General features: G+C 52.6%; 2 protein-coding genes across 3 annotated transcripts in view; one reads left to right on the forward strand and one right to left on the reverse strand.

Moving 5' to 3' along the window:
- Nucleotides 1-820: 820 nt before the first annotated feature.
- CLDN5 (claudin 5) lies at nucleotides 821-3187 on the forward strand. The gene has a single exon (XM_033232952.1). It carries the CDS (start codon nucleotides 1955-1957, stop codon nucleotides 2609-2611), a length of 657 nt encoding a protein of 218 aa, XP_033088843.1. The 5' UTR covers nucleotides 821-1954; the 3' UTR covers nucleotides 2612-3187.
- A 2409-nt stretch (nucleotides 3188-5596) lies between these two features.
- Nucleotides 5597-26638, reverse strand: part of CDC45 (cell division cycle 45) — a 47852-nt gene continuing 26810 nt past the window's right edge. For both annotated transcript variants that reach the window (XM_033232955.1, XM_033232954.1), the window contains 11 exons: nucleotides 26085-26135; nucleotides 20235-20354; nucleotides 18231-18362; nucleotides 17846-17944; nucleotides 17091-17252; nucleotides 10069-10207; nucleotides 9908-9991; nucleotides 9538-9656; nucleotides 9291-9367; nucleotides 7294-7359; nucleotides 5597-5725 (listed from right to left, as the gene is read on the reverse strand). In XM_033232955.1, the coding sequence (XP_033088846.1) occupies nucleotides 7295-7359; nucleotides 9291-9367; nucleotides 9538-9656; nucleotides 9908-9991; nucleotides 10069-10207; nucleotides 17091-17252; nucleotides 17846-17944; nucleotides 18231-18362; nucleotides 20235-20354; nucleotides 26085-26135 (1048 nt within the window). In that variant the 3' untranslated portion in view covers nucleotides 5597-5725; nucleotide 7294. The remainder of the gene's footprint in view (nucleotides 5726-7293; nucleotides 7360-9290; nucleotides 9368-9537; nucleotides 9657-9907; nucleotides 9992-10068; nucleotides 10208-17090; nucleotides 17253-17845; nucleotides 17945-18230; nucleotides 18363-20234; nucleotides 20355-26084; nucleotides 26136-26638) is intronic.

The following is a 26638-nucleotide window of genomic DNA, read 5'->3' on the forward strand; positions in this document are numbered from 1 at the left end:
GTAGGGGGATCCGGGGAAGGTCCCCGGGCTTGGGCTAGGGGGTAGTAAGAGTGAGAGGGTGGGTGGTTCAGCTGGACCTCTGGAGTACACAGAGGAGATGTCCAGGAGGGTCTGTAGAAGAAGGGGCGTGGCCCATGGGTCTGCAGCAGGAGGAATGCAGTGACTAAAGTGACAACTGGGAGAAGGCAGTGGTCCTCAGAGCTATACCTGGTGGGGAGAGGCCACGTGGGGCTGAGCAAAGAGGGTATGATTTCCCTCCAGCCTCAGGGCTGGGCACACTTGCCTTCAGAGCCTCCCCACACTAGGTGAGCCAGATGCTGGCCTTATCTCATTTACCATCTCAGAGCCATCTGAAGGGGGGAGAAGGGAACCAGGCCCCGGGAGGCAGAAAGTCATCAAAGCTCCCACATCTGTGACCAGCCTCAGTGCCATGCTTTTTCTATGGAGGGTCCTGTCCAAGGGAACTGAGCACAGACCAGATAAAAGAACTGGGCACCCAGTGGCTTCAGTCTAGGGCCTGAAGTTCAAACTTTACTGGAAACAAAGGGGCCGACAGAGATTGGAGAAAGAACTGCTAGAAAGGGGCTGGTGTCCCCATGGGACTGTGGGTTTTGGAGCCTTGTGCCCCCACCTGAGCCTCAGGGGGCCCGGAGTGTCCACCCCAGTGGACCTTTCGAGAAATGGCTGGGCCATTGTGCAGAAGAATGCCCGGAAATCCCGCGCCTCCCTCCTCCAGCAAGGATGGGGGCTCTTCCTCCTGGCCAGGAAACTCCAAGTTGGCTTCCGGAGGGTGGCCTGGGGGCTGGGGTGCCAGGGACACCATCGCCACTGGTGAGAGGGCAGGGCACAGCCCCTCTGTGTCCCTTTGTCGCTCCTGTCTGAAGGCCAGAGCAGGCTGCTAGGCCTGGGGCCACCACTGCCCCTGGGTATACACGCAGTGTGTTGGGTCACTGGGAACTTCCTGAAGTGGTGTCACCTGAGCTGGGCCCCCAAGGATGGGGTGCGGGCAGTACCGCAGGAAGAGGAGCAGCCCCTGTGAAGACTGAGAGGTCTGGGAAGCTCCTGCAGCTTGGGAGAGTGGGGGTCGCCAGGCAGAGGGAAAGCCCCTGTGCCACCGCGTTGTGCCAGAGACTCAGGCTCCAGAGAGGCAGTGAGTGGCATGGGGGGTGAAGCTGGAGCCTGGGCCTGACCTCCATATGGCTGCCTGGCGTCTCCGTTTGCCATGAGGTGAGAGAGACAGTGCCGGGACTCAGAGCGGGGCTGGAGAGACAGTGCGGGAAAAGGGCCTGGGTGAGGCTTGGACTCCGGGGCGGGCTTTCTGGAGACACCCCCTACAAGGGCCTCTACGGTGGTGACAGGGGTTGGGGGGTGGCGGCTCCTGCAAACCCCGGTCAGGGGAGTGGAGCTGGCTCCGGTGGAAGAGACCATTGGGCTCAGTAGGGGATGTGGGAGTGGACCGGGTGGTGCAGGCTGGGGGTCAAGCGCCTTCTGAAGTGACGGGGCCGGAACACGCAGGGAGGCGGCTCAAGAAGCGCGCCCTAGGCCAGCCCAGAATGCGCTCGGCCCCGACTAGGAGAACCGCGGGTGGGGCTGGGGGCGGCGGCCGGGTGGGGAGCCGTCCCGCGCCCTCAGCTACCCTCCAAGAGCAGTTGTTTTCCTAACTTCAGCTGCCAGGGGCTCTGTGATTGGCTGCGAGACGACGGCCCGCGCACGGATTGGCTGCTTCGGGCCCGGGGGGCCGGGCCCGGGGGACAGAATCCGCCCCCGAACCTTCAAAGAGGGTACCCCCCGGCAGGAGTTGGCAGACCTAGAAGGTGCGACAGACCCGCAGGGCAAACAGACTGGGGCCAAGAGCCGGGAGCGCGGGCGCAAAGGCACCAGGGCCCGCCCAGGGCGCCGCGCAGCACGGCCTTGGGGGTTCTGGGGGCCGTCGAGCTCGCGTCTCTCTCTAGCCATGGGGTCCGCAGCATTGGAGATTCTGGGCCTGGTGCTGTGCCTGGTGGGCTGGGGGGGTCTGATCCTGGCTTGCGGGTTGCCCATGTGGCAGGTGACTGCCTTCCTGGACCACAACATCGTGACGGCGCAGACCACCTGGAAAGGGCTGTGGATGTCGTGCGTGGTGCAGAGCACCGGGCACATGCAGTGCAAGGTGTACGACTCGGTGCTGGCTCTGAGCACCGAGGTGCAGGCGGCGCGGGCGCTCACCGTGGGAGCCGTGCTGTTGGCATTCGTTGCGCTCTTCGTGACCCTGGCGGGAGCGCAGTGCACCACCTGCGTGGCCCCGGGCCCGGCCAAAGCGCGCGTGGCCCTCACGGGAGGGGTGCTTTACCTGCTTTGCGGGCTGCTTGCGCTCGTGCCACTCTGCTGGTTCGCCAACATTGTCGTCCGCGAGTTCTACGATCCGTCTGTGCCCGTATCGCAGAAGTACGAGCTGGGCGCAGCGCTGTATATCGGTTGGGCGGCCACCGCGCTGCTCATGGTAGGCGGTGGCCTCTTGTGCTGCGGCGCCTGGGTCTGCACCAGCCGTCCCGACCTCAGCTTCCCCGTGAAGTATTCGGCGCCGCGGCGGCCCACGGCCACCGGCGACTACGACAAGAAGAACTACGTCTGAGGGCGCTGGGCACGGCGGGGACCCTCCTGCCAGCCACGTCTGCGAGGCGTCGGATGAGCCTGGGGAGCCCCGCATGGACCGGTGGCTTCCGCCGGGTAGCGCCGCGCGCAGGCTCCGCGGAACGTCCGGCTCTGCGCCCCGACGCGGTTCCTGGATCGGCTCCTGCCTGCGCCCGCAGCTGGCCATCTCCTGCCACCAGCCGGGCCCTGCCCTTAACAGATGGACTCGGACAGTTTCCTTTTCTGTACGCGGCGCTGTTTCTACAGGCAAAGCGGGTGTCAGACTGAGGATGTCGCTTCCCCTCCAAGACGCTGGGGGTCTTGGCTGTTGCCTTACTTCCCAGAGGCTCCTGCTGACTTCGGAGGGGCGGATGGAGAGCCCAGGGCCCCCACCGGAGAGATGTGTACAGCTGGTCTTTACCCCATCAGCAGGCCTGAGCCCAGGGGCCAGTTACTTGGCCTGGACCTCCCGGTCTCACTCCAGCATCTCCCCAGGCAAGGCTTGTGGGCACCGGAGCTTGAGAGCGGGAGGGAGTGGGAAGGCTAAGAATCTACTTAGTAAATGGTTTGAACTCTCTCCCGCCTGTGTCCTGTTCTCTGTCCAGCCATCTCCCGTGTCCAGCAGCCCCATTCATCACCCACCAGCCCCGCCCTCCCAAGGACTCCTGTGGAGACCTCCTCCCAGGGCTGGCCGCTGGGGCCATTTTCCCCATCCTCCCTGCTACCTTCCCATCAGGTGGGAGACACAGCCACCACTTACTACAGCCCAGAAAGGCAGGATCTGCGGTCAGAAGAGCCGCTGCTGCAGTCATGGGGCCCTGGGGCCCGGGATGGGACAGGGGCAGGGGCAGCAGCAGACCCCAGCAGGGTGAAACGCTCTCAACACAGGCTGGTGAGTGGGGGTCCTGCGATGTGGGAAGTGCTGGGGATGGGCAGGCAAGCCGCTGGCTTCTCCCACAAAGGGCCGAGCCCCACACAGCACAGGGCGAGGTTTTCCACTGCCGTCTCAGGGCTTGCCTAGTTCTGGGTCCCATCAAGGGGCCACAGAGGTCTGTAGAACTCCCGACCAGGCCCTTTCCAATGGTGGGTGGGGCAGGAACGGGGTGAATGCAGGACGCCCTGGTCAACAGTGGAGTTGCCATGGGAGGAGGTGCTGACAGCTGGTTGCCCAGAGTACCACAGCTTGGCTCCAGCCCTTCGTCCTGGCTCCTTCACCAGTCCCAGCATAGCTCCCTACAGAGCCTGTGCCCACCCATCCTGCCGGCCTGGCAGCCTGCCCAGACTGGTACTGACAACCAGCACCTGTGCCAGCCCCCGCTGGGGGCACCTTCCTCCTCCAGGGGCTGTATGACCTGGGAGTCAGTGCTGGCCCCTGCCAGGCATCTCGGAATGGGGGGTCCAGAGCCATCTAACAGTCACTGAGAGCTCACTGTTTTTAGCCTTGTTCTAGGTACTTTGAATTAACACATTTTTAACTTTTGACATAAAGCTAGAAGCAGAAGAGAGCAGCTGATGAAGGGGGCATGCTGCAGGGAAGAGCTCTAAGCCCAGCTGGAAGGAAGACTTGGCATCTGCTCCAACCTGGCCTTGGGGGCCCTGCCCAGAAATGTCTGGGCCACATCCAGTGGCAGGGAGTCTCCTAGGTCTGGCCAGGCTACCACCATGGGGCAGTGGGAGAACCCCAAGAATGTGGGCTCAGTGGGGCTTAGGGCAGCTGCTGGAATGTGTGGCAGCTTCCTGGGAGCTGCTGTGGAACCAGCGGTGGGATGAGTTACAGGGATAGGACCCCACAGTGCAGAGGTCCTCAGCTGGCTGACCTGTGCCCCACCTGGGCCTGTAGAGCAGGGACCAAGAGCAGTCCCCAAGCTTGGGAGTGTGTGATCCCAGAGCTGTGGCCCTAGGCAGAGCCGGAAACAATGGTCCTTACACTCTTGCATCTGGCCACTGGAGCTGGGTAGTACCAGGTCTGGTGCATTTGGTCGGAAGCCGAGGCTCAAGGCTGCCTGGGAGGGCTGCATCCCACACAAGCCCTTTCTTAAGAAAGGAAGGGCATGGGGCCGGGCATGGGATGGCTCATGGCTGTAATCCCAGCACTTTGGGAGGCCGAGGGGGGCAGATCACAAGGTCAGGAGATCAAGACCATCCTGGCCAACATGGCAACACCCCATCTCTACGAAAAATACAAAAATTAGCTGGGCATGGTGGCCATGCCTGTAATCCCAGCTACTCGGGAAGCTGAGGCAGGAGAACCGCTTGAACCCCAGAGGCGGAAGAAGCAGTGAGCCGAGATCGCGCCACTGCACTCCTGCCTGGCGACAGAGCAAGACTGTCTCAAAAAAAAAAAAAAAAGAAAAGAAGGGCACGGAAAGGCAGCTGCACAGCCTCTGAACTTTCCCAAATGGCCAGGGTGGGCAGCTCAAGGGCCCCGGGGAGCCATGCAAACCACCAGAGGCGAGGGGAGGGGCCCAGCCTCCGGTCCAGCTCTGACCCTTTTGTGCCCACTGCCCTTTGCCAAGGGCTGCACCAAGACCAGCCCCACCTACCTGTGTGCGCTTTTCCAGGTCACTCTTTCTGAGCTTTTCCCCACTGACTTAAAACCTACCCAAATCACTCCTGCCTTCAAAGAACTGAAAAAGAGTGCTGGACGGTGAGACCCACGGGTGGAGGGATGGCTGAGAGAGTGGACTTGCTACGTGGCTGAGGCCAAGCGGACTGGAGGAAGTGGTAGGTGGACAGAGCCAGGTGCTGGCTGGCACTACCAGGCAGTGGCCGGTGCAGGTGCTGTAAGGAGGCGGGGATGCTGAGGGGTACTGACCTCTGCCCACTGCCACCCGGAGGGCCTGGAGGACAGAGTGAGGAGATCTTGTCCTTCGGGCCAATCCCCATGCTGATTTCCTGCCAGGCGCTGAGGGTACCTGGGGCCCAGGACCTATGGAAGACTCAAGGCACACCCAAGCACTGGCCTCGAGACCAGAGCCACAATGGGGACAGAGCCTAAAATAAGCATTTTATTTAATAAAAAATGGCTTCTACATCTCAAATCATGTACATAACTTACAATCTAAATGAAAGCCAGTTATATAAATAAGGAGGTCATTCCTGAAGAAATCAAATTCTAGAAAAGAAAACAAGAAAAAACAAGTTTCAAACAATGTTGATGTGCCACCAAATTAAACAAACTGCCCAGGCATTCCCTCTGGGTAGTGCTTCTGAGTAGCCAGGACTGCTTGTGGGGGTGAGGCCACCCCAGACTCAGAGGCCCCTGCTGTCCTCACAGCACCCCTTGCCTGGGCTGAGCTGTCCTACATCAGAGCTCCTGCCCGCTGGTCCGGGCACCTTCTCACCTCACAGACCCCGCCCAGCTGCTCAGCCAGCCCCCTGGCACCCTCCCATGGGGTCTCTCCCTCCATCCCTCGGTACTCTGCTGCTCAGCCCTCCTGGCCCAGGCCACCTGTACCCCTCCCTCAGTGGAAGAACACACAGCAGCATAACATCATCACCAAGCAGGCTGCAGGGAAGGGGTCTGCCTCTAGCACCCACTGCACTGCCGGAGAGCCCCACCTCTGCGTCTCCCCAACCTTATACAGTCCTGTGCTGATGCTCACATTCATCGTCTAAGGAGAGAGTGGGCCCCATTTTTGGATGGGGAAACAGGCTCAGTCTGATTAGGTGGCTGGTCCAAGGTCACTGCTGATGAGCCTACAGAACTTGCCAAAAACCCCGAGGGTCTGACCCAGAGCCCCTCTCCTAACATGGGCCCTGTGTAGTCCAGGCCACCCTGAGAGGAACTGTGGGGTCCCTGAGGCCCCCTATGCTGTTGTCAGTCGAACACCCCCACTCCAGCCCCAACAGAACAGGTGCTTGCCCCTGGAGGGATGGACAGACGGACGGATGGGTGGGAGAGTGGGGAGGACCCCAGGCCTGGCCTGAAGGACCTCCTACAACAGAGCCTTGGCAGGGCCCTTCTCCCACAGCCGCAGCCACAGGCTAGGGCTCCGGGAGATGCAGGGCTGGATGTGGCATTCCCTGTGGGGAACCTGGGCTGAGAGATGGTCACAAAGACACAAGGCAGGCCTATTTCCTGGGAACCCTTAAGAAAGAGGCAGTACACGGGGCAGTGGGAGGTGTCCCGGGTCAGTGACCTGCCAGTGAATCCCATGGGGGCCCTCAGGACAGCTGTGTGCTGGTGAAGGCCCCAGCAGAACCGGCACTTTGGAATTCCCAGCTGAGTGGCTGCCAACAGCTTTGCTTTCTCATGAGCCAAGCACACAAAAGCCTGCATGCCTGCTCTGTGGGCTCTTGCCCAGCGCTTGACATGAAGGCTGTGGGACAGGAGGCTCCAGGTGGCTTCTGAGGGCAGCACCAGGGAGTCTGTGTGTGACATGTGTCACACGGGATGCCCAGCCCCAGAGTGCGGTGAGCAGAGGGTGAATACCAGCTCTTTCTGAAGGGATTGCAGGGGCTTAATGAAATTAGCTACCTCAAAATGCCCCATTGTGGCCCTGCTGGCAGCCTAAGGACAGATGTGCTTGGGAAAAATGTGTTGGCTCCAATCTCCTCAAGAACCCTGCTTTGGTCTGAAACCCAAGTAAAAGCCTCCGTTGAGGGAGGACAGAGCAGGGCATCAGGGTCGGGCTCTGAGGGGGCCACTGCAGCTGCCCCTGCAGAACCCCTGTAACTCACCCTAGGATAGGAGGGAAACCAGTGCATCCAGAAACTTGCTCCGATCCTCAGCTTTCAGCTCAATTACTGAAGTAATGAAAGAAAAACAGCCGTGAGAAGGGAGGAGTGGGAACACAAGGCAGGGCACAGAACTGCCCCCGCCGCCTGCCCTCCACTGCATTCCAAAGTGTGCGACTCCTCCTGGTCTGTGGCGTTCTGCACTCAGTGGTTGTGTCTCTGTCTCACTGTACCTCGTCATCAGAACTGCTGTCTGCACTCCTAGAGAGGCCAGGGCTGGGGCCTGCAGAGAGAACCCCGCCCCGGGAAGCCAATAGAGGGAACACAGGGAGGGGCCCTACAGACCTGGACAGAAACAGGCCTGCCCACCCCACCTGACATGAATCCTGGTCCCCGGAGTGGGTTGTGGAAGTCCTTGGGTGGGGCAGGCTACTTTTGGACGCACTCTGGCCAGTGCCTTGGCTTCAGTGTTCTTTTTCCCACAAGGGGACATGGTGCAAACTGCCCATATCACAGGGCCCTCAGGCTCAGCTGAGCACACAAACCCTCACCACAAAGCAAAACCAGGCCCCAGAATGGGGCTGGCCTGGCCCTGGGAGCCGTCTATGCCGCCAGTCACAGCCCCGAGAGCCCCAGATCCAGCCCCACACAGGTGGGTACTGGCCATGGCCCACGCTGCACCCCCATCCCTGGCTCTCTACCCTCAGGGAGACCAGGCAGTTCCCAGCCCGAATCCTCCCAATATAATGAAGCCAGATATTCTGCAGGCCAGTGGGTGTCCATTCACCTCTCCCACAGCACAGGCACGAAAGAGTTAGCAGGGGCTGCTGTGCGGGGTGAACCGATGCCACACAGTGCCACAGCCATGGCTGGGTCTGGCTCAAGGAAGGTAGCTCTGAGATGGCTGAGGCCACTTCAACAAAGGCTGGATCTCCGATGACAGTGTCTATCATTGTTGAGGAATCCGTGGTGATGAGGCAAGAAAATTTCCTTTCTCAGAGGTGCGGGAAGTACTGAGGTTGTTATGAGCTGAACTGTCTCCCCCAAATTCCTATGTTGAAGCCCTAATCCCCAGGACCTTAGAATGTGACTGTGGTAATTAAGTTCAAATGGGGTTGTCAGGGTGGGCTCTAATCCAATCTGTCTGGTGTCCTTGGAAGATGAAGCGGTCTGGACACACACACCAGAGAGGTGTGCAGAGGGAAGACCACTTGAAGACACAGCGAGAAGGTGGGCATCTGTGTGAGCCAAGGAGAGAGGCCTCAGGAGAAGCCAGCCCTGCCCCACCTTGACCTGGGCCTTCTTGCCTCTAGGACTGGGAGGAGACACGTGGTTGAAGCCACCCTCTCTGTGGTACTTTGTTATGGCAGCTTTAGCAAACTAACCCAGGGTGAAATATCAGTAAGTCTGTTTTACTTTAAAGCCTGTCAATAAGAATAAGAAGGCAAACACAGCCGAATGTGAACCATGTTCCGTGCTGGTGTTGGGGAAGCAACAGGCGGGCAGGCCCATCCATTCTGGGCTCATCTGACACATAGGTGGGGCTAGTGTCCCAGCTGTCTCACAGGTAGCACCTATCACGACACACACCCCTAACCCGTGGAGAGGGGGCTGGCACAGCACAGGGTGGTGTACTGGGTCATCACAGGCCCTGCTGTTTCCTCATCCCATGAAACAGAAACAACCCAACCCTGACAGGTGAGACCGAGGCCCTGGTGGCCAGTTCTCTAGGCTTGCTGGGGAAGTGATCCTTAGCACTGGTTGTAAGGCCAGTCAGGCCTGTCATTCCCTGGGAAACACTTTTTCCCTCTCTAAGGAGCCTGAGGTTCACCAGAGCTCCCTGAGACACCAGGAGTAGCCTGTGTGAGGGCCGGATCTGGAAGGTCAAGAGAGCTGTTGGCCAGGCTCCTCCAGCCATGCCAACTTGCCTGGTTCCAGGGCCTGCAGTGGCCTTGAAGGGTCAGGTGGGGAAGTGTGGCAGAGTGGCAGAAGACTCTTACCTGAGAGGTCAAAATGGTTGTGCAGCATCCGGGAGCTGGTGCTTTCTGCTGCCTTCTCAAATGCCCGCCCAAAAAAGCTGCAGACACACAACACATGTTGGGGATCAGGCTGCCTACAATGGACCCTTCCCACCCCCGGCCCCAGGACAGACACTAGAGGCAAATACCACTCTACTCAGCAGGGCTAATAAGCTGATACCCCCAACACCCCCACCCTCCAGTCCCAGGACGAGTGGAAGTTGCTCACTTCTTCCTGTCCGAGCTGTCGGCCTCCGGGGGGATGCCCACCACGGTCACTGTGCCATGCTCCACGCTCAGGGGGGCAGCCATCACCAGAGGCAGCAGCTTGCAGCGCCTGTTCTTTGTCTATGGAGTTGGAGAGAGCACCCTCTGTCAGAGTACGATGGGCCCCAGCTCACCACTCAGAGCCCAGAGCCCGACAGCACCCAGTCACTCCACTCCCCAAAGCCTCCAGGGACTCTGTCATCAGAGGAGATGCCTTGGTCCCCACCCAGCTACCCCAAGTTAGATGCCCAAGGCCAGCGTCTAATTCCCAGTCCAGAGAGCTCTCCAAGCACCTGCCCTCCTGTACCCACAGCACCCGCCTGGCCTCTCACCGAACACACAAAGGACTTGAGCAGGTGTTTGCTGAGCAGGCTCAGGGACGCCGGCCTGGAGAACAGCATGACATCTGGAGTGCCCTGTGGAGGCAAGACAGATGGTCAGATGAAGCCACTGGTGCTGTGGCCAGGTGCCTGTGCTCTGTGGGAAGCCTGACCTCCATGAGGGAGCAGTACAGGAAAGGCCCCTGGGAGATGACGAGGTTGGTGCAAAGGCAGCTGGCAATGGTCTGCTGGGTGGCTCGCAGCTTTTTCTTGGCGAGTTCCAGGCCATGGTAGAGCTTGTCCAGGTTACTCCTGTAACAGGGCAGACACATGGCTTTGGTGGTGCTTGTCAGGTGGTGCTTTGGTAAAATACCAAAGTCACAAATAAGACTGCTTGGCTACTGGTTCAGAAAGAGGTTTAGGATAAGAATTTATCTTCTCTCCCTCATGAGTTCTCTCTCACATGAAAGGAAATAATTTTTAAAAATGTATAAACCCGCAGCAATCCAGTGAGAGGTGGGAGAGGGTGCAAGCATCAGAAGACAGAAGATTAAAAGCCAACAGAGGGAAGATCCCACACAGGAGGGCCCAGGAGGACTGACACAGGGGAGGCTTGGGCAAGGGCTGGAGGTTGGATGACGGAAATCCCCTCAAACTCAACAGATTTTTACTCTTCCCTCGAAAAAGGGAGGCTCCCCTTGAGTACATGAAATGTACCCTCTGTGTATAAGTAGAGTCCTCAAGCAAAGCCTCTGGGCCTTATAGTGGGGAGTCCCAAAGTGTCACAGTTGGCTCCTGCCTGCTAAGCTGAAGCCATGTCTTATGACCAGCGAGCTGTGCCCAGATACCCATGGCTCAGCCAAGGATCCACGATCCCCTTCTTGAATATGAAAGACATCAGATCATTTGAGAAATGCCTATGGCCTGAAAAAATAACCCTGAAAAAAACAGATAATTTGGAGAACAAAAGAAAGTTAAAATGAACTCTAATTAGTATCTTCAGAGAGATGTGTGCAACTCTTACATTCCTAAACCAAGAACAGGATGCTATGAAAAAGGAACAGTCAAAAACTAGGAAATGTCGATGGAAACTAAAACAATTGCAAAATATAAAACATCCACTCAAAGTCCAGAGGATAAGTCAAGAAAAGCTTCCTCAACATAGATAACAAGACAAAGTTATGGAAAATGTAAGGCAAAAACATAAGACAGAGCATCATCATTCCAGGAAGCCTGGAAAGCAAGAATAAAAAACACGGATGTTTTCTGTGGAGGGAATAGTAGAGAAATAATAAAATAAAGATACTGTCAGATATACAAGAACTCAGAAAGTTTATCTCACATGCGACTTTTCTTTGAATGTTACTTAAGAACTGTGCTCTAACTTAATGAGGCAGTAAATGAAACAAAGATGAAGATCCCAAGAAACATTGGACCTAGCTAAGAGGCACAGCCAAGATTTGGACATCCATGAGGATGGTGGAAGGCAGGCCTAGAGAGCTGTAGGTCCAGGCTGTGGTGGGCAGAGAGAACCCCAGACTCTTCAGCAAAAAGGGGCTCAGAGAATAACGGCTGGAAGGAGTTTAGGGGAGAAAAAAATGAATGTGATAAAGGAGGCAATTAAAAACACCAGGAAAAACAAAGAGCTGTACCAGATAGTAATCTATTACTACACATGATTGTCTCTGGAATAGTTTATTAGCACAATAAAGTAAACTATTTGTTGACTTTCATCTTTTAAAATCAACCTATATGCTGGGCGCAGTGGTTCACGCCTGTAATCCCAGCACTTTGGGAGGCTGAGGCAGGCAGATCACGAGGCCAGGAGATAGAGACCATCCTGGCTGCCTGTAGTCCCAGCTACTAGGGAGGCTGAGGCAGGAGAATGGCAGGTGAACCCAGGAGGAGGAACTTGCAGTGAGCCGAGATTGCACAACTGCACTCCAGCCTGGGCAACAGAGCGAGACTCCGTCTCTAAAAAAATAAATAAAATAAAATAAAATCAACCTACAGCCAAAGATAAGACAAATTATATCTTTTTCTCTATCCCAAGATTGTTATCAGTCTTGAAAACATAAAAGCACAAATTTCAGAAAGTACCAAGGAGAGCTGAAGAGCAAAGTAAGGCTGTTTCCACAGCTTGGATATCTGTCCCCTCGAAATCTCATGTTGAAATCTGATCCAAGATCGCAGAGGTGGGACTAATGCGAAATGTTTGGATCATGGTGGCAGGTTCCTCATGAATAGATGAATGCTTTCCCTGGGGCTAGGGGGTATAAGTGAGTTCTTACTCTATTAGTTCCCATGACAGCTGGTTGTTAAAAAGAGCCTAGTACTTTCCTCCTCTCTCTTCCTTCCTCCATTACCACATGGTCTCTGCACACACCAGCTGCCCTTCTGCCATGAGTAGAAGCAGCCTGAGGCCCTCACCAGATGCAGATGCCAATCTTGAGCGTTCCAGCCATCAGAATTGTGAGCCAAATAAACCTTTTCTCTTTACAAATTACCCAGCCTCAGATATTCCTTTTTTTTTTTTTTGAGACGGTGTCTGGCTCTGTCGCCCAGGCTGGAGTGCAGTGGCCGGATATCAGCTCACTGCAAGCTCCGCCTCCGGGTTTACGCCATTCTCCTGCCTCAGCCCCCGGAGTAGCTGGGACTACAGGCGCCCGCCACCTCGCCCGGCTAGTTTTTTGTATTTTTTAAGTAGAGACGGGGTTCACCGTGTTAGCCAGGATGGTCTCGATCTCCTGACTCGTGATCCACCCGTCTCGGCCTCCCAAAGTGCTGGGATTACAGGCTTGAGCCACCGCGCCCGGCCCCAGCCTCAGATATTCCTTTACAGCAACACAAAATGGATTACGAGTGTTTCAAATATCCTTTTCTTTTTTTTTTTTTTTTTTTTTTTTTGAGACGGAGTCTCGCTCTGTCACCCAGGCTGGAGTGCAGTGGTGCGATCTCGGCTCACTGCAAGCTCCGCCTCCCGGGTTTACGCCATTCTCCTGTCTCAGACTCCCGCGTAGCTGGGACTACAGGCGCCTGCCATCTCGCCCGGCTAATTTTTTGTATTTTTTTAGTAGAGACGGGGTTTCACCGTGTTAGCCAGGATGGTCTCGATCTCCTGACCTCGTGATCCACCCGTCTCGGCCTCCCATCAAATATCCTTTTCTTACAAAGTAGGGAGACGAGACACTGGTGATGAAAGAAGACATAAATATGTAAAGTTACAAAGAAGTTAAAAATAGTGGCATAACTGTACCAACAGGAGGGAAGGTGGACAAGAGTGGGACAGATGCTCCTTTGTCACAGTAGGAAGTTGGTAGGCAATGTCTAAAGCCTACCCATCAATGCTGGGACGATGGCAGCAACGGTGGTAAGACAGTGTTTGGATTTCCCCAAATTTCTAGATAAAAGTAGAGCAACTATATTGCAAAACGAAAAACTTGGGACCCACATTTGCAACAAATTAAGAGAACAAGGGAACACTTCAAACCCCAAAGTGTAAGCAGGTGAAAAGAGACCATGAACAGCCAGATAGGTACACTATCTACATCTGTGCGAGAGAAAGCCGAGAGGTAGTGAGACCTAAGAAGACTTAAAACTACAGGCAACCGGACAGCAGTGGCCCAAACGGAGAGGAAGTTTGCCCTATGCAACAGCAGGTGAGTGCAGTGGGCCAAGGGAAAGTATAAGGGGCCTCCCTAGAGTGCAAGGAGTCCTGGTAATGAGCAAGGGGTCCTATTAAACAGCAAGGAATCCTGGTAAAGTATAAGGAGACTATAGTAAAGAGTAAGGGGCCCAGCCTGGCCAACATGTCTCTACAAAAAATACAAAAATTAGCCAGGTGTGGTGGCACATGCCTGTAGTCCCAGTTACTTGGGAGGCTGAGGCAGGAGAATCGCTTGAATCTGGGAGGCAGAGGTTGCAGTGAGTGGAAATCGTGCCACTGCATACCAGCTTAAGTGACAAAGTAAGACCCTGCCTCAAAAAAAAAATTGGCCTCCAATGAATCATACTCCAAATGTAAGGGCTAAAACTATAAAAGTGTTAGTAGAAAAAATAATGTGAAATCTTCATGATCTTGGGTTAGGCAATGGTTTCTTAGCTATGACACCAAAAGCGCAAGAAACAAAGGAAAAAGCAGATAACTTAAATGTCATCAAAATTAACAAATTTTATATTTCCTAGGACACTGACAAAGTGAAAAGCCAGCCTACAGAATGGGAGAAAATACTTGCAAATTACTTATCTGATAAGGGATTTGTATGTAGAATATATAAAAATTTTAGGCTGGGCACGATGATTTATACCTATAATCCCAGTTCTTTGGGAGGCCAAGGCCAGAAGACTGCTTGAGCCCAGGAGTTTGAGACCAGCCTGGGCAATATGGTAAGACCTCATCTCTACTAAACATTTAAAAATTAGCAGGTGTGGAAGCTCATGCCTGTAATCCCAGCTACTCAGGAGGCTGAGGTAGGAGGATGGCTTGAGCCAAGGAGTTTGAGGCTGCAGTGAGCCATGATTGCACCACTGCACTCCAGCTTGAGCAACAGAGTGACACCCTGTCTCAAAAAAAAAAAAAAAAAAAAAGACAAAGGACTTGAATAGACAATTCTCCTAACAAGATACACAAATGACCAATGAGCACACGAGAAGATGCTCAACACTATTAGTCATCAAGAAAATGCAAATCAAAACCATAATGAGATACCACTTCATACTTACTGGGATGGCTGTAATCCAAAAGATGTACAAAAACAAGTGTCAGTGAGGATGTAAAGAAACTGAAACCCTCCCACCTGGTGGGAATGTAAAATGGTGCAGCTGCTGTGGAAAACAGTCTGGCAGTTCCTCAAAAGGTTAAACCTAGTGTTACCATGTCACCCAGTATTTCCACTTGTAGGTATATAACCAAAAGAAACAAAGACATGACTACACAAAAACTTGTACATCTAGGTTCACAGAAGCATTAGTCATAATAGTCAACAGGTGGAAACAAACCACATGCCCATCAACTGATGAACTGATAAATGACATAGAATATATCCATCCAATGGAATATTATTTGCAATAAAAAGACATTGGCCGGGCGCGGTGGCTCATGCCTGTAATCCCAGCACTTTGGGAGGCCAAGGCAGGCAGATCACAAGGTCAGGCGTTTGAGACCAGCCTGGCCAACGTAGTGAAACCCTGTCTCTACTAAAACTACAAAAATTAGCCGGGCTTGGTGGCACGTGCCTGTAAGCCCAGCTACTCGGGAGGCTGAGGCAGGAGAATTGCTTGAACCCAGGAGGCGGAGGTTGCAGTGAGCCGAGAACATGCCACTAGACTATAGCCTGGGTGACAGAGTGAGACTCTGTCTCGGGTGCAGGGGGAGGAAGACATATAGTCCCAATACATCCTACAATATAGATGAGCCTTGCAAACATGATGCTAAGTGAAGAACCCAGTCACAAAGAACCACATCTTGTATGATCCCATTTGTATGAAATGCTCAGAACAGTCCATTCATAAAGACAAAAGGGAGATTGGTGGTTGCCAGAGGCTGGGAGGATCTCTCTGGGGCAATGAAAATGCTCTAAAATTAGACAGTGGTAATTGGTGCACAACCTTGCAAAACCTAACTGCAACCTACTAAAAGTCATTGCAGGCTAGGCACAGTGGCTCATGCCTGTTCATCCCAGCACTTTGGGAGGCTGAGGTGGAAGGATTGCTTGAGTCTAGGAATTTGAGACCAGTATGGGCAACATAGTGATACCACATCTCTACAAAAATTTTAAAAATGAGCAAGGTGTGGTGGTATGCACCTGTTGTCCCAGCTACTCAAGAGACTGAGGTAGGAGGATTGCTTGAGGCTGCTGTGAGCTATGAGCATGCCGCTGCACTCCAGCCTGGGCAACAGAGCGAGACCCTGTCTCTAAAAAAGTAAAAAATAAATAAATAAAAGCCATCACATTGTACACGTTAAATGGGTGAACTGTATGGCATACAAATTGTATCTCAATAAAGCTGTGGGAAAAAAAAAAGTGTGCTTGGGAGCAGAACCAGGAAATCCCAGAAAGCAGGCCCCCATATATACATATGCATCTTTACCACTGCACAAAAGCAACAGAAGTGGCAGCTCTTGAAGTCAGAAAAGCTGTCCGAATCATGCCTCCTCCTCCTAAAAAGTCAGGGAAATGAAATTCATAAATAAAGAGCATGAGAGAAGTAGCAAAGTCAAATCCTTTCAAAGTCACTACTAGAAAAAAAGAGAAGAAGGAACAGGAACACCTCCCTGGACAATGAAAGCACACTAATGTGAAAGTTGCAGATCCCAGGATGAAATCACTTTTTGTCAGGCCCAAACAAATTAAAGCTGGGAAAGCACCAAGGAAGAGAGCTCCTGCTTGCATGTCTGGAATAAAGACTCAAAGACTTTCTAAATAACCCCACAAGAAATCCCTTCTTTAGGACTGCAACAATTCAGATAAGATGCTCTTAAAATATAACACTTGTACAGTAATGCATCTTCACCAATGAACTGATGCCAACTCTGGCTTTGAGTCTCTGAAACCAATGAATTGTTTCCAAGCTAGCTTATGTGAACTTCTCCTTTTGCCAATAAAAGCTTCCCCTTAGCCTCCTCTCTTTGGATGCATATTTGGGTTACCATAGCTGTGCATCACAGACACCATAATCCTCTTTTCTAATTCCCAGATAAATTCAATGTATTTGGAGATATTTTTCTGACACTAGAAAGACATGCTAAAAAAAAAGATCCAAATTGTCACATTCTATTTCAAAACAAGCAAAAAGACGAGGAAAAATACAGGACATCTCAGGAAGTAAGATAAGAAAGAATTGGAAAATTAAAAAACTGAGAAATGACAACTAAACTGTAAGATTAAACACAAGAATGAATATACACAACAAACAATGCCTTTTGTTAAGAGATACAAAAGGTAAAAAAAGAAAATTTTAAAAATCAAAAAGAAAAAAGAGCCAAAAGGGATTAAAGAGAAAGTGACGAATACTGAAGAGGGGCAGGTAATATGTCAGGTACATGCCACGCTGGCATTGATTCCAGTTCACACAAGCAGTTTCTGCAGGACACAGTCACTCCCACAGCCCTGGGGTCCCCGTAACTGACCTCCCTGGCCACTATGAGGACCAGTGGTAGCCCCATGAGGCAATGGCAAACCCACAGCCCTCCTACCTGGATAGGCTGTCCAGAGCCTGGATGAAGTGATCTGTCCCTGAGCCATCCTTCTCGGGGCTCTCCATCAAAGACATGGTGGCAAAGACCACGTCGCTGGCCAGGAACTTGTGCTTGAACCCAAAATGAATGCTGAAAGTCTGCATGCGCATGTCCTTCATCCTGCCACGGAAGCAAACACAGCTGTCACCCTCAAATTGTGGGTGAGCTCTCAGTGCCAGGCAGGCCAACAGATGTGCTAATGTCCCTCACATGCCCGACCCAATGCTTCCAGCACAACTGTGCTGCTCAGAGGATGAGGCAGGTCAGAACGTCCAGACATACCAGCCCTGCAGCCCAGAGTGGCCAGATGCCTTCTCGTCAACAGCTGTTCGGCTGGCTTACGGGTGTGTGGGGTCCTCTCCCACACCCTAGCATGCCAGCTGGCGGGGGTGGGAGAAGCCAGGGGCCTCCAGGTTCGGGCAGAGTTCACCTGAACCTGGCTCTGTGGCCCATTTGCTGTCTCCAGTGAAACAGACTGGGGTCGATCTCACAGGTCCCACAGCAGCCCCAGGATCTAAGGATCCTAAATCTCACAAGCTTGAAAAAGTCCTATTTTTAACCCAAAAGAACTCAAGACTTCAGAAATGGCCAGACTCGCATAACACTAATTGTACATTCTTGGGTTGTTGTTTTTTTTTGCATTATTTTAGGAGCACAGTTAAAGTAGAACTTTTCACTTTAAAGAAGCTAAATCCAGAAAAATGTGTGTTTACCCAAATTTATTTGCAGACTCTTCAATCATTTCCCGCAAATTCTCCTTCAAGGAGATGTCCATGGCCTGGAACTTCTGCTTCACCTGCTTTAGGGGAAGACTGGAAAGAACAAGCCCAAGCCACATGAGCGAGGTCACCATACACCGACAGGGTGGAAAGAAACCCAAACCAAGGGCAAGCAAGGATGTCCCCGCACTGGCATTCGGAGGATATTCTGGGATCTAGGGTGAAGAGCTTATGGCAGGACAGGCTGCATTTTATAACTAAGTTGGTTACAACAAAGCAAAGGGGCTTTTCCCTTGGGGGTGTTGGTTACAACAAAGCAGAGGGGCTTTTCCCTTGGGGGTGGCCAGGGCTGGCACTGCAGGCCCAGGCAGTCACTCACCCCATGTCTGCAAGGAACTCCTGGAGCCGTTTCTGTCCGTGCACAGACCACAGCTTGAACCTGGCTGCGGTATAGCTGGTGTTGCACAGGCTGTCATGGAGGGACCAGTGCTGGTAGAGCGCCAGGCGGAGGCTGGGCCTGCAGTCAAGGAGCATGCAAGCACCCACTGGCTGCCCTGAGCACACAGCCCCACCATCGTAACTCCAGCAGGTGGGCCACTCTGATGGCGGGGCCCTTCCTTGCCGGGCCTGCCTACACAACCAGGTATCCCAAGGGTGACTTGGAGCCCTTTGACCTTCTTAGCTTAAGCTGACCCATATGGAGAGCCTGTGAAGTGACAGGCACAGACCACCATCCCTGTCTGACAGGCAGAGAATCTAGAGCACAGGGGTCTGTAGAGTCCACGTGCTGTGGTCACACGGAGCAGTCATGACCACACATGACATGGGAGGCTGGGCTGACCAGCTTGTCATCCTGCACCTCCTGCTCCACCGAGCTCAGCCCTCACGAAGCTCCTCCATCCTCAACCCTTTTTACTTTGTTTTTTTTGAAACAGAGTCTTGCTCTGTCACCCAGGCTGGAGGGCAGTGGCAAGATCTCAGCTCACTGCACGCTCTGCCGTCTGGGTTCACACAGAACATTCTCCTGCCTCAGCCTCCCGAGTAGCTGGGACTATAGGCGCCCACCACCACGCCCGGATAATTTTTTGTATTTTTTAGTAGAGACAGGGTTTCGCTGTGCTAGCCAGTATGGTCTCGATCTCCTGATCTCGTGATACACCCATCTTGGCCTCCCAGAGTGCTGGGATTACAGGCATGAGCCACCGCACCCGGCCTCCTCAGCCCTTTTCTTAAACATACCCGTCACAGCTCCTGGCACTGTGAGTGCAGCTGTGAGTGCGGACTGCCTTCCATGGCGGACCTCCCCTTTACAGGACGAGAGCCTGGTCCTGCCTGCTTCTTCGGCATGCTCAGTCCCCACCATTGCCCCTCCCAACTACTGGGGACTCCCAGGCCTTCAGACCACCATGCTCCCTGCCCACACTCCAGCAGCTTCCTTAAGCCCCGGCATCCTCAGCTCCCTGACTCCCTCCCTCCTGCCTCAGTCACACACTCCCATGGTCCCTGGGTAAGTAGTCGACCTTGCCACACACATGATGGGACCAGCTCCTATGCACAGCGGCTCTCCTCCCCAGTTCAGCCAGCTCTGCCCTGCTTCCTAGGGTCTGATGGCCACCTGACTACTGATGTGCCCACACTCACTCTTTCTCCTTCCCAGCCATCACAGTGCAGAGACAGGGCAGCTCCGTCCCTGACATCATGTAACCTGACTGCTCACAGCCACTGCTGCAGTCTGGGCCGAGCCACTATTTTGTGGCCTTGGAGAGCTGTGACCATCTCCTCACCCCCAACCTACCTCTACTGAACAGCCAAGGGACCTTTTAAAAACCCTGACTCAAACTCTGGTCACTCCACAGTCTCCCGCTGCCTTTGGCTCACAAGGCCTGCTCTGGCCTCCTGACACCTGACCCCAGTCAGTCCCCCAGTCCCTCCTGTGCTCACACTGAGTGTGGCTGAGACTGTGTGAGATGTGGCCTCCCCATGGTCTTTCCTGAGCACTCCACCAATGTCCCATGTGTTTCTCAAAGAAACATCATACTGTGTGATTACATGGTAACTCCCTTCTTCTTTCCTGACTGCATGAACCGCCACCCTCACTGCTACCACGTCCAGAACCAGGCCCACAATAAGCACTTTACAGGGACGTGCTGGAGAAGGGTGACACTTCCAAACTCAGCGCTGGCATTTAGAAGCCAAAGCCACACAGATGAGCTGGGGTAGCACACCACAGCCCCTTCCCCCAAAACTTCCTGCCCCACCTGCTTTCCCTCCTGGGGATGTGGGCCAGAATCCACAGAGGGTGACAAAGCAAACAAGGCCCGCTGAACAGAACCCTGGAGGCAGGGGTGCTGCCTGTGCCCCTCAGGCTGGGCCACGAGGATACTCATACTCAAAGGAGATCCGCGTGCAGTCCACAGAGAGCGTGTTCTCCTCATCCTCGTTTCGGTGGTTGTGGCGGGAAACATGGCGCTGCAGGACACCGACATCAGTCACGTATTTCATTCTGGAAAAAAAAAGGTAGCACAAGCCTCGGCTGGTTCCCTCCAGATCTTACCAGGCAGCCTGAGCTTAGGTTCCACTCCTGCACAGGAACTCCCTCAAGGGCCTGCTCACCACGGGAGCTGTTCCCAGGCAAGGACTAAGGACATGCAGCCTGCATAGAAACCAAGCAGCCAGGAAAACATGATTGGACGGAGCGGTCTCCAGCCTTGCCCACCTCCTGTCCTCATGGGTCTCACACCTCCTGAGAACGGGCACTGCAGAGCCCACAGCCCACACAGCCAAGATGATAGACTCCATAAGTGACAGGGATCCACAGCAGAGTGGGTGAAATGTTCCCTATAAACTTTACAAAATTAATGAGGGCAGGGGGAGGGGAGAAATGAAAATGAACCCAGCTCGCAGCACGTCAGCATCAGTCACTAGGTCAGCGTGCTCTCTGACTGCTTCCTCATAGTTGCTTGGTGTCTACTGCCTCAGAAGCATGTATACCCCAACACAAGATCGTAATTCCCCTCACTGCTCTGTAGATCACAACTTGAACCTTAGGAAATGCTGTTTTCCCTCTGAGATATTCCTGTGGGTCCCGTATACTGATGGAGCTACTGACTCAACTGCTCCGAAGGACCACACGAGGAGCTGACTCACCCGAGTGGTTTGTATACCCTGATGATTTCATCCCCCTTCCCCCACCAATGAACTATCCCAATTTTCCAGCCCCTCACCCTCCACAGTCCCCTTAAAAACCCCAGCCCAGGCCGGGCAAGGTGGCTCATACCTGTAATCCCAGCACTTTGGGAGGCCGAGGTGGGTGGATCACCTGAGGTCAGGAGTTTGAGACTAGCCTGACCAACATGGAGAAACCCCGTTTCTACCACAAATACAAAATTAGCCTGGCGTGGTGGTGCATGCTGGTAATCCCAGCTACTCGGGAGGGTGAGGCAGGAGAATCGCTTGAATCTGGGAGGCAGAGGCTGTGGTGAGCTGAGATCGCACCATTGCACTCCAGCCTGGGCAACAAGAGCGAAACTCCATCTCAAAAACAAACAAAAAAAGACCCAGCCCAGAACTCCTCAAAGAGATGGATTTGAGGGTCTCCTCCCATCTCCTCACTCAGTGCCCTGCAATCATGAAACTCTTCCTCTGCTGCAAACTCTGCTGTCACAGTGTAACAAGTCTGTTACTGCACAGCAGGCATACAAACCTGCTGGTCCTGTAACACATTATGGTGAGCCTAGCCTGGAACCCCTTGTGGGCATTTGCCTGTGGCTAGGTGCCCCTTTGCTGTTCAGTGGGAAGGACCCAGAGACAAGTCCAAAGCCCAAGTGGCCCCTGGGTTCCACTGAACTATGGGTGCCGCCGGTGCCCTGCCTGTTGACATGGCAATGTCAGCCTTTGGTGCGTAGACTGCTCGCAGCAAAGCAAGTTTCTGGTTTTGAAAGGCATTTTAGGTAAGTTTTGTCGATGCAACCAGCACCCCTTTCTCCTCGGATTTGCTGGCCCCTTTGGAGGTCTTATGGCTCCCTCTGAAGTCTTGAGGCCTCCTCTGAGGTCTTGTAGACCCTCCCTAGTAATAGGAAGGGCCTTGTTTGAGGGGACTTCCTCTACATTGGAAGGAGACCAAAGAGAACTGCTTGGGAGAAATCCTCTTGACTTCTAAAATTTGTAACTTGATTTCGGAAGGCCTTTTGTCTTTGTCTTGTTATATATGTTTGTGTTTATGAGAGGGATCCCTGAAGGAATTAATGGCAGAAGCTCAGCAGGCCTAACTCGGTTGATCATATGCTTTTTCCTCTTACCCAGAGACCACCCGCTGAACTCCTGGTTGCAGGTAATTCCTCCCACCTTTGAGTAGCTCAAAGGTGCTGGGGGCTGACAAGGGCAAGTGTGAGCCTCGCCACATCAAATCTGGGTGTGGAGTGGAGTGATTAGTGTCTGCCTTTTTGTTGGGTGTATATCATCTCAGCTGGAATGAGAAACGTTGATTTGGTTACTCCAAGCTGGGCACTGGGCTTCATCTTGTGAAATTGGTAAGACAAGAGATATATGTCTTCATCAGGTTAGTGCAGTGTATAACTTACCCACTAAAAGAAGGAATTCCTGTGGAAAAACTATGAGGACAGTTTCTGCCTGCTTTCTTTTTTTTAAAACAGGGTCTCACTCTGTTGCCCAGGCGGGAGGACAGTGGCACAATCACAGCTCACTGCAGCTTTGACCTCCCAGGCTCAAGTAATCTTCCCACTTCAGCCTCCCAAGTAGCTGGGACCACAGGCGTGCACCACCATGCCCAGCTGATTTTTTTTTTTTTTTTTTTGTAGAGAAGGGTTCTATGTTACCTAGGCTGGATTCCTGCAATCCTCCTACCCCCAACAAAGTGCTGGGATTACAGGCATGAGCCATCACCCCAGTCTCTTTTCTGCCTGCTTTGAATCTGGTGTTATTAAGCTACTGGTATTGAGATAAGACTCACTGTTTATGGTATTACTAATTCAGAGCTACTTGGAGATTTTGTTTTGCTTATACAGCTCAGCCAGTTGTAGCTAAAATGTAATCACTGAAAACTTGAAAGTGGAAAAAAGAAGGGTAAGTTTTAAAAATCAAACTGCTATACAAACTGCTTTATTCAAAATTTTAGTTCACAGCCTTCATTGAATTACCTATTGGGATAAACAAAGTTTATTTATGTGAATGGTTCCAATTTTGTCAGAAATAATTTGGATCCAGCCCTCTTTTATAAACTGGTGAGCTGTCTCATGGCTAGAGTTCTGTAGTAAAAGCTGTACCTTTGTATGTGTGTGTATGTGGGTTAAAATAAACTTAGATGTATGTACATGTGTTGTGTTATATGTTGTGTCTACACGGTACCAAACTGGCTTATAAATAAATGAGTGCTCATAAACAAAGTAAATAAGTTCAAATGTTTTTCAAGTTCATGTGACTTAAATGATCTTTAGTAAATAAGCTGGCTTTACAACCACTGGTAAAATAAAAATAGAAATGTCTTCAAAACTATCAGCATACATCTTTTTTCTGAGTTTACTGACCGAACGATTTTATATTTGTCTCTACTGGATATTTAGGGTGTCAGGACTTTGCATAAAAGGTTATAAGACTATAAACCTAACCAAAACCAGAATGATCTTTGTATGATTTTTTGACAAATAAGATTTTGTTGGTTTAATGATAACAGCTGAATCTTCTGAGTTGTCAACAAAAATACATATGCATTTAACTTTAAGGTTCTTAGGTGAACATCTGATGGTCACAGGCTATAAAAATGATTAAGAAGGCCAGGCATGGCAACTCACATGTCATCCCAACATTTTGGGAAGCTGAGGAGGGAGGACTGCTTGAGCCTGAGTTTGAGACCAGCCTCGGCAACAAAGTAAGACCCCATCTACAAAAAAATAAAAAAAATTAGCAGGCATCGTGACACACGCCTGCAGTCCCAGCTACATGGGAGGCGAAGGTGGTAGGATTGCTTGATCCTAGGAGGTCAAGGCTGCAGTGAGTTATGTTTATGCCAACGCACTCCAGCCTGTGAGACAGAACCCATTTCAAAAAAAGAAAAAGGTTAACAATAATTTGAAATGATGGCTAGTTTTGTCTAGTATCTCAGTTTTCATAAGTAATCTAGGCAAACTTAAAAATGCAGGAAATGTAAATTGTTATGAAAGCTTGTAGGCAAACTTTCTATGTAGCTTAAAATCCTAAAATTATTTTAGATGCTTGTTGGGTGTCTGGGTCATTTCCAATTAAGAAAGGGTTATAATATGCCACAAGATTCTGAGGAGGCCACAAGATCTTCAAGGAGGCCAGCAAATCAGAAGAGAAAGGGGGTGCCGGTTGCATGCAGAAAACTTTCCTAAAATGCCTTTCAAAACCAGAAACTGTCTTTGCTGCGAGCAGTTTATGCACCAAAGGTTGATACTGCCCCATCAACAGGCAGGGCACCAGCGATAGCCCATATTTCAATGGAGCCCAGTGGCTCCTTGGGCTGTCTCTGGGTCCTGCCCACTGAACAGCGAAGGGGCACCTAGCCACGGGCAAATACCCATAAGGGGCTTCAGGTAGGCTCTCCAAAATTTTTTGTTTTGGTTTGGTTTTTTTTGAGACGGAGTCTTGTTCTGTTGCCCAGGCTGGAGTGCAGTGGCATGATTTCGGCTCACTGCAGCCTCCGCCTACTGGGTTCAAGCGATTCTTCTGCCTCACCCTCCTGAGTAGCTGGGACTACAGTACAGGTGTGTGCCATCATGCCCAGCTAATTTTTCTATTTTTAGTAGAGATGGTGTTTCACCATGTTGGCCAGTCTGGTCTCGAACTCCTGACCTCAGGTGATCCACTCACCTCTGCCTCCCAAAGTGCTGGGATTACAGGGGTGAGCCGCCGCACTCGGCCTCCAAAATGTGTTATAGGACCAGGAGGTCCATATGTACGCTGTGCAGTAACAGACCTGTTACACTGATAGCAGAGTGTGTAGCAGAGGAAGAGTTTGATGATTGCAGGGCACTGAGTAAGGAGAAGGGAGCATTTTCATTTCTCCCTTCTCCCTGCCCTCATTAATTTCGTAAAGTTTATAGGGACAGTTTCAGGTACAAATCCTGTACAGGAAGTGCCACTGAGCACAACGAGAGCAGGAAGACGCCACTCTAGGTTCCAAAGGGCCACCAACCAGGACAGTGACCGTGGGGCCTCACCTGAGAGACTGCTACAGACCAGGAACAGTGCCTATCAGTGCATGCACCATGGTGTTTCTAGCCCCTACATTATCTGTGCAGATTCCATGCTACTCTTAACACAGGAAGGGACTGAGGCCCAACAAGGCAGTGGGCTGTGCCAAGGTGACCTGTCCAGGCAGCAGCACCAGGCCTGAAACTTGGGCTTCTCCTGCCTTGTGGGCCTCATTGCAGGACCCAGACAGGGGCAGGGCTGGGGAGGCAGGAAATAGTGGCATGGGGCCTATTCAAACTGCATGAGGAGACCAGTGCCCAACTGGAGACTGTGCCTAGGGCTGTGACAGGTGACAGCTTGGGGACATCTACATGGGTCCCCCAGGAGAGGGCCAGCATGTTGGGGTCTAGGTTCATGCCAATCCCTAAGAGGTTCTGCCTGATGGCCACTAGAGAAGGATGGCCCACTTCGTGCATTAGCGGGGATGAAAGAAGCCAACCCCCACTTCACCCCATAGCATCTGCATTCTGAGGCAATCTTGCAGCTCACCGTCAGTCTATCAGATGGGGAGCCCACCACTGAGGGCAAAAAGGGGTTCTGCTTCACACCAGACCCCTTAAAATCCTCTGGAGCCTTCCCCTTACCTTTGAGGTCAAACCCCTATCCTTGGCAAGATACTCAGGGTCTTCACTAGGGGCTCCCATCCCGCCTCCAATCTGCTCCTGTGTCTTCCCCCAACCCCGACCTACTGCAAGGGCCACACCTCAGCACCTGCCTCTAAGCCTGGCCCTGCCCACAGCACCCAGCACAAGCAGGGCACTGGGAGAGAACTGGGGAGGCTGGCTCTACCTGCAAGATGAAGAGGCCACACAAGGCCATGGTCACTTGGCTGGTACTTAGCCCTTCCTCAGTGACAAATGCCTGGGCCCAAGGAGGAGGACCAGTCCTCACTTCTCAATAGGACCCTACAGAGACCCTGCTAAAAACTTAGTGGCTATGGTCAGGCTGTGCACCTGGCCACAGCACAGGGCTGACCCTGCAAGGCAAGGGAGTATGTCCTTACTGAGTGATCTTGTCTTGCACCCACTGGTCCGTCAGTCCAACGATGGCCCACCTGGAGGAAGAGAAGGCAGTGGAGATGGCCTATAGCCCACCTGGACTCCATGAGGCCTGGGGGATGGAGTGAGATGATGGAACGGGCCCAAGCTCAGCACTCTGGGGAATGTCCTGCCAGTGGGGCCAGACCCTGGCTTGCCTCAGTTGGGTGGCCTCTCTCCTTGAGGTGGAGAGGTTAGAAGGGTTAACTGGGGCCTCGCAGTGCAGTGTCTGCCACCGTGGGAGCTTTAAGTGCTCAGAGGAAGAAAATCTCCCAGGGCAGCCATGGCAGCTGTAACAGGAGTCAGCACTCCTGCCCACTCCCAGGCCATGTTCTGCTCTTGTCCTGCGCTGCTGACTGCAACACTCAGAGTGGAGTTGATGTAGGACTGTGGCAGAGGCCTGTGCTGAGTTGTTGGTGACCCTGGTATCACTTCATCTCTCTGAGTCTCTCATGTCACCTGCCCCCAGCACAGGGGACCCTAGTTGTGTTCACATCTACTCATCCTGCAGCTTAAAGTA

Source organism: Trachypithecus francoisi, unplaced genomic scaffold, assembly GCF_009764315.1.
Source record: "Trachypithecus francoisi isolate TF-2019V2 unplaced genomic scaffold, Tfra_2.0 Lachesis_group14, whole genome shotgun sequence".
NCBI lineage: Eukaryota > Metazoa > Chordata > Mammalia > Primates > Cercopithecidae > Trachypithecus > Trachypithecus francoisi.